At 46.4% G+C, this 18137-nt stretch overlaps 1 protein-coding gene across 24 annotated transcripts in view; it reads left to right on the forward strand.

Moving 5' to 3' along the window:
* The window catches only part of Dysf (dysferlin), a 210458-nt gene that overhangs the window by 57220 nt on the left and 135101 nt on the right, over positions 1-18137 (forward strand). For 14 of the 24 annotated variants that reach the window (XM_063229580.1, XM_003469012.5, XM_003469011.5 and 11 more), the window contains exons 6-16: positions 28-120; positions 492-703; positions 3800-3928; positions 4261-4323; positions 4909-4959; positions 6852-6882; positions 7575-7690; positions 8227-8353; positions 10141-10244; positions 16604-16672; positions 16813-16856. In XM_063229580.1, coding sequence (XP_063085650.1) covers positions 28-120; positions 492-703; positions 3800-3928; positions 4261-4323; positions 4909-4959; positions 6852-6882; positions 7575-7690; positions 8227-8353; positions 10141-10244; positions 16604-16672; positions 16813-16856 — 1039 coding nt within the window. The remainder of the gene's footprint in view (positions 1-27; positions 121-491; positions 704-3799; positions 3929-4260; positions 4324-4908; positions 4960-6851; positions 6883-7574; positions 7691-8226; positions 8354-10140; positions 10245-16603; positions 16673-16812; positions 16857-18137) is intronic. The other 10 variants (XM_023564790.2, XM_003469010.5, XM_003469009.5 and 7 more) reach the window with 1 other exon arrangement.

The raw sequence follows: 18137 nt of genomic DNA on the forward strand, positions 1-18137 counted from the left end.
TGGGACTGTGCCCTGCCCACATGCCAGGTGGGGGACAGAGCCGGGCAGAGACTTGGTCCCTGCTCAGTGACAGCACCGTGGACACGAGATACTCTGGAAAGAAGTGGCTGGCCCCCACGGGTGAGACGCGGGCCAGGCTGCCCCATCCCAGACCCCACCACCCGTAACCGTCTCACCTGGTCCCACTGTCAGCCCACTGGAGTGGGATGAGGTGGCCCGGAGGACTCATGCTGCTGGGCCAGGGAACGGGGTGGTCAGGGCCATTCTGTCTTCCTCCTGTTGACTAACTGGACTGACTGGCCTCACACTTCAGCTCCTGGAAGCTGCTCTTCTTTCTGGCTGATCCATCATGGCTCACAATGGGGAAAGGAGGGGGTGGGAGGTGGGAGGCTGGGTCCTGGCACGCATGCTTCAGGGGTCCACCCTCTGCTGTGCTGGGTCCCAAGAGCAGGGTTAGAGGGACTCCATCCTTACTGGGCCTGTCCTCACAGACACAGGAGGAGAAGAAGATACTGAGGACCAGGGGCTCACAGGAGACGAAGCAGAGCCGTTCCTGGATCCGAGTGGTGCACCGGGACCCGGGGCTCCTGCCACCCCCAAGAAGCCACCTTCCCATCCTCCTCCTTACCACCCTGGGAGCAAAAGAAAGAGAAGCACACCCGCACCCAAAAAGCTGCTGTCAGACAAGCCGCAGGACTTCCAGGTGACCGAGCTCTGCCTCCTCCTTAGTCCGCCCACAGCTGCTAGTGCCGGGCACCCTGTCTGTCCAGCGTTAGGGAAAATGTACCTGTGTCGCCAGGGCCATCGTAGTGGAAATTCATCCTTTCTCTGGGTTCTGAGCAGCTTCTTGAATGGGGACTTTGTGTCCTGGGGTCTCAGAAGAAGCCTCTGCTCCATCCCAGTGTTTTGCTCTTTAAAAACCCTCCAGAGCGAACATGGCTCTGCCTCTTTCCTGTTGCTTTCCAGCATCCCAGCATCCAACTTCATAGCTGTTCCCTGCTGTTGACTGTGTGGTCTGTGTCCCAGGCTGTGTCACCACGTCACCAGAGTTGTTCTTAGTAATGGAGACTCTCCGACCCACCACAGCTCTGCAGAAGGGGGATCTGCCTTGTAACAAGACCCCTAAATCAATCCAGGGAGTCTGCTGAGCATCCTGCTCCTCTGGTATCTACACCCCTGCTTATACCCGTGCATTTTCCTACAGCGATGTAGAATCTGAGTTTGTTCAATCTCTTCTCAGAATATAACTATTCATATTAACTTTGTGACATATTTTTATTCAAAATCAATCCCATTTTACTTGCCTTTTGATTTGGGGCCTTTGGTTATTCTGTAGACGTTTCCATTTCGATGTAGTTGGACTTACGATATTGAACTCTTCAGAACTTCCTTTAAAGTTAAAAACATGAAACTTAAATCTCTATTTATTAAGTGCAGCAAATCATAAAACTATATTCCAGTGTTAAGCCATGGTAAGTTAAGCCAAAAAAAAAAATCTCTATTATAACCACTATGTTCACCTCAGCAACAGATTTCCAGCTCCCATAATATTATTCCCAGGGCATAGTTTTATTGCTTTTTTTTCTCTTTAAAAAAAGCAACATGTGGTTTATTGTAGAAAAATTGGAAAATGCAACCAAATGAAGAGACTAAAAATCACCCAGCCTTCGGGCATGGTGGGCAGCCCTGGAACCCCAGCACTCTGGGAGGCTGAGGCAAAGGGCTGCAGGCGTGAGCCCTGCCTGGACAGCTTAGTGAGTTACTGAGACCTTGTCTCAAAAAACAAAAAATGGCTGTAGATAAAGGGTCTAGCCCCTGGGTGCAAACTCCAGAACTGGATGAAAACAGGCTCGCTCACTCTCCTATTATTAATAATATATGCTTCCACAGTGTGATATTTTTTCTTCTCTCTCTCTCTTTTGAGGCAAGGTCTTGCTGTGTAGTTCAGGCTGGCCTTGAACTCATGGTGATCCTTTTGCCTCAATCTCTCAAGTGCTGGAATTATAGGCGAGCGCCACCAGGCCTGGTTTACAAATTTTTTATTACTGTGTTTACAGCACATAATGATTACAGTCATGGCATGCTATTTTAATAAGAAATTGGTCAACAAATGTAGTTCGTTAGAAAATAGAACTAGTAAACATCTTATTTTTTCCATGAGCATTTATTTATTTATTGGCACTGGGGATCGAACTCATGGGTGGGAAAATATGCTCTTTTTAAAATTTTATTTTAAAGAGTAAAATTAAACATAATAAAGCAGATCATAAGAAAACAATGTAAGAGACACATTTCAAAACAAGACAACCAGCGCTCTTCACTGTCTATCATATTGTCCCTTGTTTTCTTCCAAATAGTTGTCCATATTTCACATACAGTAAATTCATACAAAACAACATAGTATAAAACTGATCAGAACAGGATGATGAAGGTATTTTAGGTCTTCAAGACCAGACAATAGGGAAGTCAGCAGTGGCTGCCGTAATGTCTCTCATTCTCTTCAAATAGCTGTCCATGCCTTCATGTATGTAACAAAACAAAACAGATTAAAATCACTTTGAACAAAGAATAATAGTATTGCTGGATTTCACATCATGATGCTATGGAATGTGCACTGGGTACCTTAATGTCTCTTTTTCTTCAAAGTAGCTATTCATTTCATTGTGCATTATATTATCGATTCTCATAAACTGTTTAAAAGTTCTATGCATGCATGAGTCTCTACATGTATACCTATCCTTTCTGTATTAGAGGGAAAAACAGAATAAACCAAAACAAATTCCTAGAAAAGTACAAAACAAAAAAGACAAATAATAACAAAGAGCCCAGAACACTGACAATATAGGCCTTCAAAACAAGATGTTAGGAGCATAACTAGGGTTGTTATTTTACATAATGATCTTCCAAGAGTTCCTCAGATCACCATACAATAATATGCACAGTTGTTCCAGTCCTGTGGATGTTAACTATTTTGTTCCAAGAACTTATAGAATTTGTAGCACAATCATCTTAGCTATCCTAAGCGTGTTTATATAATTTTAGATATTTTTTCTTTTCCCTTCCTTTTTCTTTTTCCCCATTTTCCATGAGATATTATTTTTTCCCCTTTAAGCAGATTCTTATCCTTTCACTGTCTTTATTAAGTTTTTTTATATCTTATGTACTTTTACCATTTCTTACACTAAGGAGACTATACGGTATTTATACATGTGAGTTTATTTTACTTATGAGTATGGTTTTGAGTTGCATCCATTTATTAGTAAATATCTCAATGTGATCATTCTTTTTAGCTGAGTAGTACTCCATTGTATAAAATACCACATCTTTTTTTATCCATTCCTCAGTTGATGTACACTTACGTTGTTTCCAAGATCTAGCTATTACAAGTTGTGCTGCTATAAACATGGGTGCACATACATCACTGTGGTATGATGTTTTCAGTTCCTCTGGGAATATGTCCAGAAGTAGGATAGCTGCGTCAAATGGGACTTCCAATCCCAGCTTTTTGAGGAACTTCCAGACTGACCTCCACAGTGGTTGCACCAGTCTATACTCCCACCAAAGTGCAGGAGAGTTCCTTTGGGAAATTACGTTCTTACAATAATCTTTCTAATACTTTTTAAATTGTCTTCCCAAAAGCCAGCAGCGAGACAGTCCCTGTGAGATAGTCCCTGTGTCTTCCCAAAAGCCAGCAGCGAGACAGTCTTCTGACGCCTGGGGTGGACGGTGCGTGGTCCGTCCTTCCTGCCTGCCCAGCCCTTTCTCATTCTTCCTTCCCGTGTCCCCTCCTCGCTTTCAGATCAGAGTCCAGGTGATCGAGGGGCGCCAGTTGCCAGGGGTGAACATCAAGCCTGTGGTCAAGGTCACAGCTGCTGGGCAGACCAAGCGGACTCGGATCCACAAGGGAAACAGCCCTGTCTTTAATGAGGTGCGAGACACTGGGCATTAGGGCCAGAACCGTGGAAGGCCTGGCGGTTCATCTGAGTGTGCATTTGGCACTGACTTTGGCTTGGGAGATGTGTCTGCCATGCTCCTGCTGCCCTGTCATCCCACGGGACTGTCCTGCGATGACAATCTTTGTGAGCTCAGGGTGGAGCGCCCCAGGCCATGTCAAACCCCCAGAGCTCAGCACTAAGCCGAGCTCACTCTTTTCTGTATAAACTCAACCTCCAGGCCTGATGGACTGTGGGCAGTGATCACCCCATTGCCTGGCCCAAGGGTCACAGGCACTGATTGCTCTCCCTTTCTCTGGACCAACAGTGTCTTTTCTTCAACTTGTTTGACTCTCCTGCGGACCTGTTTGATGAGCCCATCTTTATCACGGTATGTCTTAGCACGCAAGTATTCTCCGTGGGCTGTGTGCACACACAGATGTGTGTGTGCGTGCATGTGTGCATGTGCGTGTGTGTGATATACAGATACGTTAAGCCCTGGCACCTGAATCATGCAGACAACTCTCTGTCCAGTTCTGCTGGTTACGGACATGCCACAGCAGCTCTGCTGGAAGGTGGCAGTCCCCAGCTACTCAGTGCTCCCCAGTGCTTCAGGTAGGGGTCCTTAAACCCCTTCATCTAATGTCTGCTTTTAGGCAAGGTTTTCTGGCTCTGGGCCTCAGCTTTCTCCCATCAGCACCCAGAGAATAATGTGGTCTAAGTTGTGAAAAATGTGAGTGCGAGGCTGGCTGGACTCCATTCCTGCCTGTCCCTGTGTGAATGCATGATTATTTACATGTCCCGTAATTCCTGTGTGCGTCTGTTCCTTTCTCTGAGCATGAAACATAGCTCAGGACCGTCTCTGGAGTAGAGTATCTGTAGTTGGCCATTCTTATTTGGGACGGAAGAGCTGCTGGACTGGACCCTGCCGGGCACATTTCACTGGTCAATGTGTGTTTCCAATGATCTTCTCCAGGTGGTGGATTCCCGTTCCCTCAGGACGGACGCCCTCATTGGAGAGTTCCGGGTAATTGCTCACCTGCTCTGAGAGCAGTTGGTTCTCACTTCTGTGTGCTCCTGGATGCTCTGTGCATGGTGCGCTTGGGCTGGCGCTCCAGAGATCCTGTGAAAGTACTTACCTTCAGCTGGGCTGGGAAAATGTTATTTCAGCTCCTGCCCTAAAAAAACCCTTTTGAAAATCTCCCATGTGAGCAAATCTCTCTATAAAGGTAGCAGAGAAATAAAACACTTTTATTATTGAATAAGCATCAGTCATAATATGATGTGCATCACAGGCATTCTGCTCAGTGAGAAATCTCACATTTTAATGTGGCCAGTGAACTTTCCCATTGTGCACATATTTTTGAGATAACCGGTAACTAGTACTCAAGTAACAGGACCAGCTAGCACCATTGGTCACAAAGAGTTCATGTTGGAACTTGCTGAACCATTTATGATAGCTGATTTACTTTTTCCCGGGGGACAAACAACAGTCAGACTTCTGTTTCTGTGACAAGGATAGTTCGACAGTACAGAGCAGAGGCTCACTTCAGTTGGGCTTTCTCCTAGCAGTAAGGAACTATTTATCTTTACATTTCAGAGAGATGACACTCTGGTCCTTGAGGAAGACAGCCCCATATTAGATAGTTGGCAAAAGACTCATTTAGTTTCTAAAAAATGGATATATTTCAAAGAGACGAAAGTACTTACAAGTTTTCTAAGGCAAAAATTAAATCCTCCTCTACTTCCATTAGGGGAATTAAGCCCCTTTTGTTTGCTATCGCTTTGTCCCTGCATCTGGGAAGGCAGCCCTATGCCAGTCCTGGCCATCTGGGGTCAGTGTGACCTGGCGCTCTCTGCCCTGACCTCAGTTTCTCGATGGGTCAGGGTGGCATTCAGATGTGGACCCCTGGGAGAGTAAAGCCCCTAACCTTAATCTGCTTATTTGTCCCTAGAAGTTGATTGTCGCTTCCCAGGACAGAGAGCAGCCTAGGCAGTTCAGCTTGTAGGATGCACTCAGCCCATTACACAGAATATCTGTGCCTGTATCTTCAAGGGTTTTACCTATTTTGTCTTCCAGCAGGTGCACCTGGGAATCATAATGTCAAGTGAAATAAATTAGACAAACAAGCACCAGCATCACATGGTTTCTCTTACATGAGAAACCTAAAGTATAAATAATTTAAGGGGGGAAAATAAAGGATGGATGGAGGAAACAGGAAGGTAGATTTTTGGTTTTCGCAAATGAGAGTGGGATCTAGAGAATGGAATCTAGAATGGGGAGGGCGAGAAGTAAAAAGAATTCAGATGTGCAGTATACATGTGCCAACTCCATGATGAATGTAATCAACGTATAAGGCAAGAGTGCTAATAACTGGGCTGGGATTTAGCTCAGTGGCTTCAGCGCTTACCTGGTAAGCACAAGGTCATGAGTTCAATCCCTGGTACCAAAAAAAGTACTAATAACTGTAAAAGTAACAGGTACAATAAAAATTATAAAAGTAATTTATGATTTAAAAATAGACTTTATGTTTTTGGGTAGTTTTAGGTTCATAGCAAAATAGAGTGGAAGTTAATGAGAGGCAGTTTATTCCGTGGCCCGTCACTACCCCACAGCATTCCTTACCATCAACATCTTGATAGCCTATGTATTTTGTAGAAAGTTGTAATACACAGGAAAGAAAAAATTAAAAGCACTCCATTCTGCCACCCAAAGATGGCTTACTTACATTTCCTCCCCACTTTTTTATGCATAAAAATACTTCCCCAAACTGTGTACCATGTATTGTGCTTTCCTTGTGTTTTCATAGACGAGAAACAGTTTTCATAGACGAGACTTTTTAATGGACTCAGGTAGTGCACTATGCTTTAACACGTCAGTGGCAAGAGTCTGATTTCTGTTTTCCTGTCTGATTTCAGATGGATGTGGGCACCATTTACGGAGAGCCCCGTGAGTTCTCACCCTTTGCCATATCCTTGCGTGTTGGTCCTTGAGACATCTGCTTGGGCCTTCATCTTCCTCCCTGGGGGGTTAGAATTTAGAGGTGGGGCTTGTTCCTGGAGGAAGAGGCGGCAGGAATTCACCCTCCATGCAAAGCAGGCCCTTAAAACTTCACATACATCTCAGGAGGCCTCAGAGATGATAAATCTCCAAGGTCCAGTGGAGGAATACTGGCACCTAGATTTACCTTGGGCAGGGGCAGAACATTTTTGTGATGAGTCCAAGGTTTTACCTTTCCCAGGTTCCACCTGGACTGGTCACTTTCCAAAGTGGAAAATACAACTTGTTTGACTTTCACAGCCTGTTGTGGAGATTTCTGTTAATGTTTCTTGCTCACATAAACACTCAAAGTACATTCTGACAACAGATTTTTAAAAAAACTTTGAGTATTTACTTAATTACCAATTATAGAGTATGGCATAATTTATGGGTGACTGAGTTTCTACCTTCTTAGGAAAACAGCCTGATTGAGTGACTGTGGCGTGCTGTGGAGATCTTTGGTCACGAGCTCCTGGTTTCACCACCCACCTGTTCTAGGGTTCTTGCGCCCTCCTTCCAGTGGCCTACGTGGCCCATTCTGGTTTCCTGGATGTGGGTGGGTTTCCCATCCTGGGATCACCAGTGCACACTGTTGCTTCTAGGACACGCTTATCTCAGGAAGTGGCTGCTGCTCTCTGACCCTGATGATTTCTCTGCTGGGGCGAGGGGCTACCTGAAAGCCAGCTTGTGCGTACTGGGACCTGGAGACGAAGCTCCTGTGAGTACCCTCTCCTGGTCACTGCCACGGCACCTTGTGTAGTTCCTGCAGGTGGAGTCACCAGCCAAACTCCGGAGCCCAGTTTGTTTTTTTCTGATTTAGAAGACTAGTTGCTAATTATTAGAACTGTAGGACGTACAAATAGAATCTTCTGTATTTCTACCACTTGGAGAAGTCCATTATTAGTATCTTGTCCCATATCCTTCTCAAAGGATATGTATGTGCATTTTCGGATTTTCAAAAGCGACGTCATTCTCAATATACTGTAACCTGCTTATAACTGATTTATATTTATTGACTAAGAATAAGTCATTATTATCTTCATTTGTCAGTAAGTAAGCTACAAATTGGAGTTGGTAAAAAAGAGAGATGTGTTCAGAGCTGGGAACTCTCAGTGTCTTGTGTGTTTGAGAAGAGCCAGGCTGAACTTGAGGGAGAGGAATGTGATGTAACATGGGAGTGTGGAGGGTGGCGCTCTTAGAAAAGGAAGGTAAAACATGGAAATCAAGAAGCAGTCCGAGTTGTTTGCTTTGTAGCTGGAGAGAAAAGACCCCTCTGAAGACAGGGAAGACATTGAAAGCAACCTGCTCAGGCCAACAGGTGTGGTCCTTCGAGGAGCTCACTTCTGCCTGAAGGTCTTCAGGGCTGAGGACTTGCCTCAGAGTAAGTGGGGTGTCTCCTCTTGGTGGGGGACCTGCCAAAGCTCTGGCCAGGCTGTTGGGAGGGTGGTGCTGGGCGAGGCTGTGGTGGGCTCCGTGGTGAGCTCAGCTTTCTGGGAGAGGGAAAGGCTTTCCTTCTGCTGTCTCTGTCTTCCCCTGGTCTGGGTTTCTCTTTGAGGATTCATTCATTCAAGATAAGTACTGGTTAATTCTTCCTTCACTATTTTGCCAAGCTGATGCTCAAACCCTTTCTAACCTCGCCCCCACCTTGTGCTGCAAATTCGGCTCCAGGCTTCATTGAGCAATATTCCAGCAATCAGAATGAATGGAAAGTAGTAGATGCCGGTGGAGTTAGAAAGATCCATCATCCTGAGAGTGACCACAGCCCCCGGCTCCATTTGTGTCCCTAGACTTGGTCTGGCTCCTTAGCCACTCTGTGAATCCATTTTCTTGGTTTTCACTGAGGAGATTGCACCTCAGGACACTGCCTTGCTCAGGGTGGAGTTCCTGGTTGCTGCTTTCACCATAAGGATGCCTGGGGTCAGCAGATTGTGCGTGGAGAGCAGGTGTTGGGGGAATTTACACAAAGGACTCCTGGGACCATTGTCTTCCAGATGAAGAATGCTGGATGATGGTGGCCCACCATCCTCCTTGGCCTGGCTCTGTCCTGGTCTCAGAAAGTTCCATGCGCTGGGAAACTCATCTCTGTCCCAAAAACGGGGCCATGTGACTTGTGACCATCTCCTCATCCTGTTAGGAACACCAGTGGTTCTTAGGTGGTTCTCACCACCGCTGACATGGTATTGGCCTCACTCTGTGTGTTTAGGACAGGTTGCTAGGGGAGTTATACTGACTATTCTAGAACCATAAGCATCAGCAGAGCTATCATTCCTGGGTTGGAAAAGGGCTCACTCCTTCCTACTGTTTAAAGGCTCCCCAGGGACCCTGTTATAAGCTGCTAATTTAAAGCACACATTAGCATAATCAGACCAGTTCCCATTCCCAGTAGTCAGTGAGAACATTTGCAACTTGGATCCTATTTACAAGTGTTGCAGAAAGCTGTTTGAGGGTTTCTGCTTTGATAATGACTTCAGTATATAAAGGAATTGGATTCCTTCTGTGTTGAATTCTTTACAGTGTTATTTAAATATAAATAAAACCAAAGTAAATGGATAAGTGTAGTATAACTATTTGCTAATCATTACCTCTTCCATTCATGTAGATGTTGACTAGTGTAAAAGTTTTAACTGGCTCCTTCTGTCATTCATTCATGTTCATATAAACATTTATAAATATAAATGTACACGTAATTAAGGTATCTACAAATATATATATAAGCAGTCTGGCTGATTCAATTAAGTAGTAATTTAAAGAAGCAGATTAAAAACCTTTTTTTAAAAGGAGAGAATTGACTTATTGGTTAAGTACAGGGAAATCATGGTGCTAATGGCTAAAGGAAACTGTCCACCAGGCACCAATAACTGGCTTACGATTCTAAAAACCTGCAGTGCTTGACTGCATAGTTCACTGCTCTTGGTGATGCAGACTTCTGATCAGTTGCGTACACAGCCAGTGCCTGGCAGACCTGATCTGAAGTCGCTTAGGGCTGGCTGCTGGGACTGGGTGAGGGCACAGCCCAGGGTGCTCAGCAGTGGCTTCTCTCAGAACCTTCCCTCCCAGGAGCACCTGGCCTGCGTGCTGAGGGACGGACACAGCCCCAGTGCTGCCTGGTGACAGAAACATTTGGTGGGGACAGCAGGTGGGCAGTGACTTGTGTGTCTTTCTTCCCAGTGGATGATGCCGTGATGGACAACGTGAAGCAGATCTTTGGCTTTGACAGTAACAAGAAAAACCTAGTGGACCCCTTCATGGAAGTCAGCTTTGCAGGGAAGATGGTAAGAAGCAAGGGACCAGGAGGGCCTCTGTGGGACAGTGATGGCTGGGTGTCCAGGACAGTGAGGTCCCTTGGCTAAGCATGTGAACTTTGGAGGGGCTGATCCTGGAACACAGGTGTGATACAAACCCAGGCCTGGCTCTCTGGGGCTGCCATGCACATGAATGTTGAAAGGTCTCCCTGGGTGTCCATATAGAGGACTAGGTGTGGATGGACCCAGAGAGGACAGGTGGACAGTGGATGGATAGAGGAATATTTGCAGGAAAAGTGAGGAATAACCTGGAAATGAGGTGTGAAGGCGTAAAGATAGGAAAACTCTTTTTAAAAACATGTAACAAAAACCTAATGATTATTTTTAAACAATGATGGTGGGAGTTGGACAGAGACCACTCTGATGAGTGCTCCAGCGATCACCCATGTGTCACCTCTTCCCTTCAGCCACCTTCCTGCCCAGGCGCGGGCCTGTCATGCCTGTCTTTGTTGACTTTTATGTTAGTGGTTCTCTCCATAGGGCCTGGTGCCTCCTAGGTCGTGTGTCCTCGCTTCTGTGTCTCCCAGGCTTCGGCCATCCCTCTCTGCAGGTGATGGGAGAGGGGTCTCTCCAGCTCTGATTCCTTGCTTCTGGCCCAGGCTTCTCTGGGTCACTGCCTGACACCCCTGTGAGCATTTAGAGGATGTGTCATCTTTCATAGTGCTAGGACATAATACCAATGTCCAGAGCTTAAAAGAGAGAATTTTTTGTTTATGGATTTGAGGGCTCAGTTCATGATTGGCAAGTGCTTGCCTGGCAAGTGTGAGGTCCTGAGTTTGATTCTCAGTACAAAAAAAAAAAAAAATTACTAGTCCATGATTGGCTGGCTCCAAGGCAGAGGTGCCGTAGAATAAAACTATTTATTTCAGGGCATTTGGAAAAGATAGTAAAGGAACAGTGCCAGAGAAGAAGGACCTAAAAACCATGTGTTGTACACAAAGTCATGGCTCTACTGGACTATCCAGACACACCCCAAAGTATGTCCTGCTAACCAGGAGTTTTAAAACCAATCAAGGATTAAAGGTCACAGAGGAGTCATTTTCTTTGCTTCTGACAACCTCACTTCCAAGAGTCTCCACCTTAACTCAGTTCCACCAGCAACAGCAGAACATATGGGCCTGTTTTAATTCCTCTTTTTCTTAACCTTTTTATTTATTTATTTTTTTTGGTAAGAGGGATTGAACTCATGACCTCATGCTTGCCAAGCAGGTGCTTATGCTGCTGAGCTAAATCCCTGGCCCCCTTTTTTTTCTTACCACATCAAACAAATTACTTGTAGCTCTTGACTTCTAATGTGTTCTCAAGGCTCTTCCCTGTGTCACTAGAACTACACCATCTCTTTCCAGGACCACATGGCAGGCCCTCCACTGCTGTTTTCCGCACCTCATGACAGTGGTTTTTTGGGAAAGCCCTGGCCATTTGTTCTGGATTTCTCTGATTGTTTCCTTCTGGTATTGTTTAATTTGCTCCCCGACTCTTGTATTTTCTATAAATGGGAAATTAGGTCCACAGGTTCAGTTAGGTTCAGTTGAAGCATTTTGCCCAGAACTTGTCATAGGCAGTGTCCTGTGCATCATATTGCACCACAGACGAAACAGCGTCAGGTGTCTCAGCGACAATGATGACCGTTTGGTCCCTTGGCTAAGGTGGTGGCTCCAGATCGCGCCCTTGTGAAAGTAGATGGTTCTCTTTGTGATTGGCAGGTAATCTGCAGCACCATTTTGGTTCTGGGGATGGAAGAGTGCCTTCTTTTTTGTTTTGTTTATTTTGAGACAGGATCTTGCTATATAGTCCTGGCTTCTCAGCAACAGAGATATTTAATGCTGTAAACATTCATCGACCTCTTTGCCTCCATGAATCATTTATTTGTGCTTGCATAGTGGTGATTTTCTCATTATCATTTCATCTCTTTATTGTCTGGCATTTTTTTCTGTTAAAGAGCTTTGTTTTTTCCACCCCTTTGACTATTAACATGGACCTCAATAATTTTAATTCAGTGTGTTGAAATCAGTCATTTTTGCACCTGATATATGCTTACCACCCGCCATCTGGACTCCTTCTAGCTGGCTCTTCCCTGCCCAGGGCCTAGCACAAGCTCTCAGTGAAAATGTTTGTGGGCAAGGTAAACCGCATATTAACTCACATGAAGTGTAAATGCTGCTTGAAGATTCTTGCCCTGGAGCAGGTTTGGCTTGGCTTTGGCCTGACAGCTTGTACCTGGCTTCATTCAGGAGAGGCTAGGACAGGACCCCCAAGCCTGAAAAGAAGCAGGAAGCTGGAGCTGGACAGTTTGTGCTCAGGGACTAGGATAGGTTTGCCATTTGACAGCTGGGGGAGGTCATGTCAAGTGGGAATTGTTTGTTTTTATCCCATGTCCCCAGCATAGAAGGCTGCTTGCTTGGTGACCAGGCCCAAGACTGACTTGCATTAAAATGCCTGCTTTCTTGGAGCTGAGTGTCAGAGCTCTGGGCTTTCTGCAGTCTCTGGGTCCTTGGGTTCTGAGATGTCCTTGCTTCTCCCTGGGGATTTTTCTAGCAGGGTGCAGATACCTAGGAGAGATGATACAGGTCCTGGCAGGCACAAAAGGCTCGATAAAGCTGATGGGCAGCTGAGCCTAAGCAAGAAACGACACTCCTGTGGTACCTCTCGATGTGTTGGCAGGAGTTGAAAAAGCTGGTGGCGGGCGGGGGGGCAGGGGCAGTTGACATTTCCCTTTTGACACGTTTGACCTGCTCAGTCTCCTCTGTGGCCTTCGGACCTTTGTGACCTCTGCCCTGAGCCATCTCTTATGGCCTCCTGCCACACTCTATTCTTCCCTCCCCTTGTTTCATTTTTCTTATGTGTCACTTTTCACATCCTAATCTGAAGTGTCTCTGTGTCCGCCCATCCCAGGTTAGCAGTCTGTGCATTTCCTCTTATGGACACTTGGTGGCACTGTTATGCAAGAGGTGAATCAGCCAGGGAGTGTGTCTGTGTGTCCCTGTGTGTCCCGGCTTCATGAATAGCAACAGAAAGGGAAGCTATTGGTAGGGAAAGGGCAGAAGGTTTAAAAACTTTGTTTTCAAGTGTAAGGGTAAAATCCACTAATTGTTAAAAAAGATTGAAGAAATCAGAAAAGGAATCTAGCCCCCGTAGTTCTGTGGCCCTCACTGTCCTGGAGATGATGCTCCTGGGTTAGTGTTTGTGTGTCTTTCCTTCTGGTATGGGTTCCCTTTTCGGCTCTGGCTCCTTCTGCCCCCGCTCCGCCAGCTGGATCTAGGTTGTCTGGTGGAACAAGGTGATGCTCCCTGCTCATTTCAGGTCTCGTACTGCGAATGTGTCCTATTCTTGGTTTATTTAGTGGCACTTTTGCAGTTTTGTAACTGCACTGAAGAGCTGTCTAGCGTTCCTACGAGCAAGAAGGCTGTGCTGGGCTGTACAGAGAAAACAGGTGCTAGGTGAGCCTCCTCCGGCACTGCCCACCGTGCTGGGGCTGAGTTCAGTCTTAATGAGTCTGCAGTGTGTATTCAGTAAGGTGTTTTGCAACAGAAGTGCCCATGAAACAAGCTATGTATCAATCAGTTGACAAAACAGGGTGACAGAGGCTGGCAGTAATGGGACCATTTCCTTTAGAGGTAATAATTCGGTATTCGCTTGTTCAGTGTTCCTGGTGGTTTTATAGATTTATGAGTAATGAGAATCAACTGTACATATGCAGTGTGGTAAACTGCTTTTAGCATCTCATGTTTCCTCAGCTTATAAAATAACTTTGGAGTCTTTGGAAAACTTGATGGCTCTATAATGGTCTATTAGATGAATACATACATCATAACATATAACATTATATATGTATTATATATATATAATTTCTATTTTCCTCTTTTATAAGCAAATCTGTGGCAAACAGCCTACAGATGTCTATGGATCTTTGTCCACACTTTGACTGCTTTTCCACAGGGAAGTTTCTAGGCCTGGGATTACCAGGTCAGAGAGAATACTTATTTTTAAGTGTTTGATACCGGTGTCCAAAAAGGCATTACATTTCATCAGGAAGTGAAAGAGGGTAAAAGAAAGCAGTGGAGAAGGGGCAGGGAGTGAACAAGTGAGAGAGAGAAAGAGAGAGAGAGAGAGAGAGAGAGAGAGAGAGAGAGAGGAAGAGGAGGAGGAGGAGGAGGACGCATGGTGGTGCCTGGCTGAGTGTGTGGGGGCCAGAGCGGAATGTGGAGAGGTTGCCAGGCCTTCTAGCGCTGGAAGCAGTGCTGGACTGGGCTGTGGAAGATGGACTGCTGTTTTTCTGGCCCCAGGACCAGCAGGCTGAAGTGCTGACTGTGGCAGAGGCCCACACTCCCTGGACCTCTGCAGGAGGCACAGTATTGGCCAATCTCTCAGCTATGTGTAAAGAATCCCTTATTTTATTTTATTTCAGATTTTTACCCATTTTTTGAATTAGTTACTACATCTAACAACTGTATACATTGATTCGGTCTATCTATCTGTTATCCATGATCACCCTCTCACCTTTCACCTTGGACTCATCCAACAATATACCTGCTCATTTCTTCCTTTGCAGAGGAAACCACTGCAGTTCGTTTCTTTTATATCATACTGATTTCATTGTGCAAATGCAAGCAAATGTGGTTATCGATTCTTACCTTTTACCTCTTAAATAAAAATGGTTGCACATTATACACATTTCTCTGCACCTAACTTTTTAACTTAATAATTTAAATTGGAGGTTGCTTCATATCTATGCCTAGAGCTGTTCTCAGTCTTTTTTTTTTTTTTTTTTTTTGTCTTTTTCCTTTTTATCGGTAACGGGGATCGAACTCACGACTGCCTGCTTGCAAGGCAGGCGCTTATGCCGCTGAGCTAAACCTCCAGCCCCTGTCCTCAGTCTTTTTACAATTGCATAATATTCCATTATGTGGATGTACCATAGTTTATTTAGTGTGTCCTCTATTAGTGGATAGTGGGGTCATTCCAGAGCTTTGCTAGTTCAAATTATAATGAAGTAAATAACTTCATACAGTGCAATGAATAACTTCATGCGGCACATGTGCAGGTTATTTCCGTGGGGGTAAATGTCTAGTGGTGGAATTGCTAGGTCAGAAGGAATATGCATTTGAGAAGTAACTGCCAGTTGCTCTCTATAGATGTCAAACTATTTCAATTTTCCACCAGTGAAATATAAGAGCGTGTTTTTCCATGGCTTTTCCAATAGTGAGTTAGACTGTAGGACTTTTACGGCTCTGATGGATGCGAAATGGTATCGCATTGGTTTTATTTGTGGTTCTTTTACTGTGAGTGAGGTTGAGTGTCTTTTTACATGCCTTCCTACCTTCGTGTCTCCGTTCTTGTGAACTGTCTGTTCCATGGGATTGTCCTTCTCTTTTCTGACTGCTTATTTTCTTTGCAGGGCCCTAATCCCGGCACCCATCCCTGTCCCCAGCCCCACACACCGTCAGCCTGGGTTTCTCTTATAAGGAGGAGGGTGAAAGGGCGGAGGTTGGTACTGGGTAGATGGGGATGGAGACAAATCCCTCTTCTCTGGGGACCTGAAGTCTCTAGTCTAACTCAGGTGCTTATTAAATGAGATAATGCATGTAAATGCTGTGCTTAGTGTGATACAGGGCCTTTAGGAAATTCTTCGAAAAAGACTATTATTTTTATGTGCAGAGCACACAAGCCTACCAGGATCTGTGTGTCTGGAACTGAGTTTCTCCTGCTATCCCCATGTCTGGGGACAGGATGCCCTGGAATGCTCTCCATGGACTCCAAGGGCAGAGTTGGCACATAAACTGCTGGTTTGGGTCTATTTCCAGTCTTGATAGATCTCTTGCTTGTGACAAGCTCTGTCTTTAGGGTAGGGCTGGTGTGTGACAGACTATGGCTTCTAGGATTTGTATCTTCATTGTATTTTGTTAAACCCTCAGATGCAGGTACATGGGCCTTCCTTTTCCTCCTCCATCTCTGATCTTCTAGAGCTCACTGTCTTCCAAAATAGAGGTGGCCTGAGCTGATGGGCAAAGGGGAATGACCCTAGGAAAGCCAGTCTGGATTCAAGGCCCCCCCATATTTAGGGTCCCTACCATACTAAGAGGCTGGGAGAGATTTGGAAGGACTGTGGCATTCAGACAACACCCCTCACCCCATTCTAGGTATGTCCTCCCATTGAGCTTTGTATCTGCTAAGATTGCTTGTGTCTGAGCCTATTGATATAAGAAGCCAGGGTCTTAGGCCCAATGCTAAGGGTAGCCAGCCTGGCAGAGAATGGCCACTAGCTAATATGCTGGTTCCTAAGGAAGCCCTGAGTCACCATGATGCCAATGCCCCTCTCCTCTGTTCTTTAGCTCTGCAGTAAGATCCTGGAGAAGACAGCCAACCCTCAGTGGAATCAGAGAATCACGCTACCTGCTATGGTGAGCCTCAGACTTGTACCTGCCAGCCTACTCAGGAGGTGCACATGCTTCAGCCTCAGGAGGTCCAGATCCCTGCCTCTTAGACCTATGCTTGGAGGTTCAGGTGTTTCTCTTAACACTCTACTTTTTCTCTCCCTCAGTTTCCCTCAATGTGTGAAAAAATGAGGATCCGCGTTATAGACTGGTGAGTTTTGAGTGTTGGAGTCAGTACAAACGATTGGCCTGCAGGGTTGGAGAGTTTTCAGTCTAGTTCAGCTTGTTGGTGCGTGGTTTGAGAGGATGCTTCCCAGGAGGCAGGAGGGGGTGTGGGCAGTGCTGGGAAGCTTGCTCAGGGTCAGCTGGTCAGGAGGTGGGACAGCTGCCTGGTGGCGGATAAGGAGAGCATAGCCAGGTGGGGCTGGGAGGAGGGCCTGAGGGGTTAGGGATGCTTCCTGGAGAAGGTGGGGCAGGTGGCAGGCTGGCGGGAGGAAAGGTGTGGAAAGGACATTCCCGTGAGAAGAGGGCCATGAGCCAAGGCATGAAAGGTGAAAGACAGAGCGTCTGGGAGCAGGGGTCCTGACACCCTGTAGGGAGCAGGGGTCCTGACACCCTGTAGGGAGCAGGGGTCCTGACACCCTGTAGGGTGCAGTGGTGGCTCCCAAGCTGTGGAAGCTGGCAGGTTGCCTACATAGCGGTCACTGCTGCAGGTGAGGACAAGGTCTATGGACCTTTAGGGGACATAGTGGTACCTAATATGTGTTAAGCACCTACTATGTGCTAGACATTGTGCCCAGCAAGCCCTTTACATGCACGGTTTCATATGACCCTTGACTCAATGGCACAGTCCTACCCCAGAGAGGAGACAGAACATTGGACAGGACTGAGGAACTGGCCCCAGGTGGCAGCTGGAAAGTGGTGGGGCCTGATGTGATTCCAGAGCTGATCCTTAATCACTGGGTTGTGCCGTCTCCTGCTGTGTGGAGGTGATCTCTCTTCCATTTGAGGGGGACATTGTGGACCCACACGTGTGAACTCCAGGACTCTGGGCTTTCCAAAAGGAGAGAGTTGTCCTTTCTCTGCCCCCAGAAGTCTCGGCTGTGCGGTTCTCCGGCATGTTCTTCTTTGGTCCCAGGCCCATGGCACCCCCAGCCAGGAGGATAATGAGAGACTAAGGAAAAACCCCCAGGCCACAGAGCCATTAAAGTGTGCGCCAGTTCCCCAGGCCTAAAGAAAACAGCTTGTGAGAATTAGAGAGCAGGGAACAGCCGGGGTTGGGATGGGGGAGCTCACGGCCGTGCCCACGGTATGTGCCTCGGGGAAGCGGTCTGGAGGAGACACGCTTTACATCCCCGGGGCGCTGTCTGCATGTCAGCTGGGGACGAGTGTCCGCTGTGCTGAGGGTGGCTGGCGCTGCGTGCCCCTGCGCGTGTGTGCCTGTGCACGCGTGTGCGTGCGGCTGTCCCATGTGCTGTGGATGTGCTTGGCT

This window comes from Cavia porcellus, unplaced genomic scaffold (genome assembly GCF_034190915.1).
Source record: "Cavia porcellus strain 051 isolate PalLab524CR breed Dunkin Hartley unplaced genomic scaffold, mCavPor4.1 scaffold_18, whole genome shotgun sequence".
In the NCBI taxonomy this organism is placed as follows: Eukaryota; Metazoa; Chordata; class Mammalia; order Rodentia; family Caviidae; genus Cavia; species Cavia porcellus.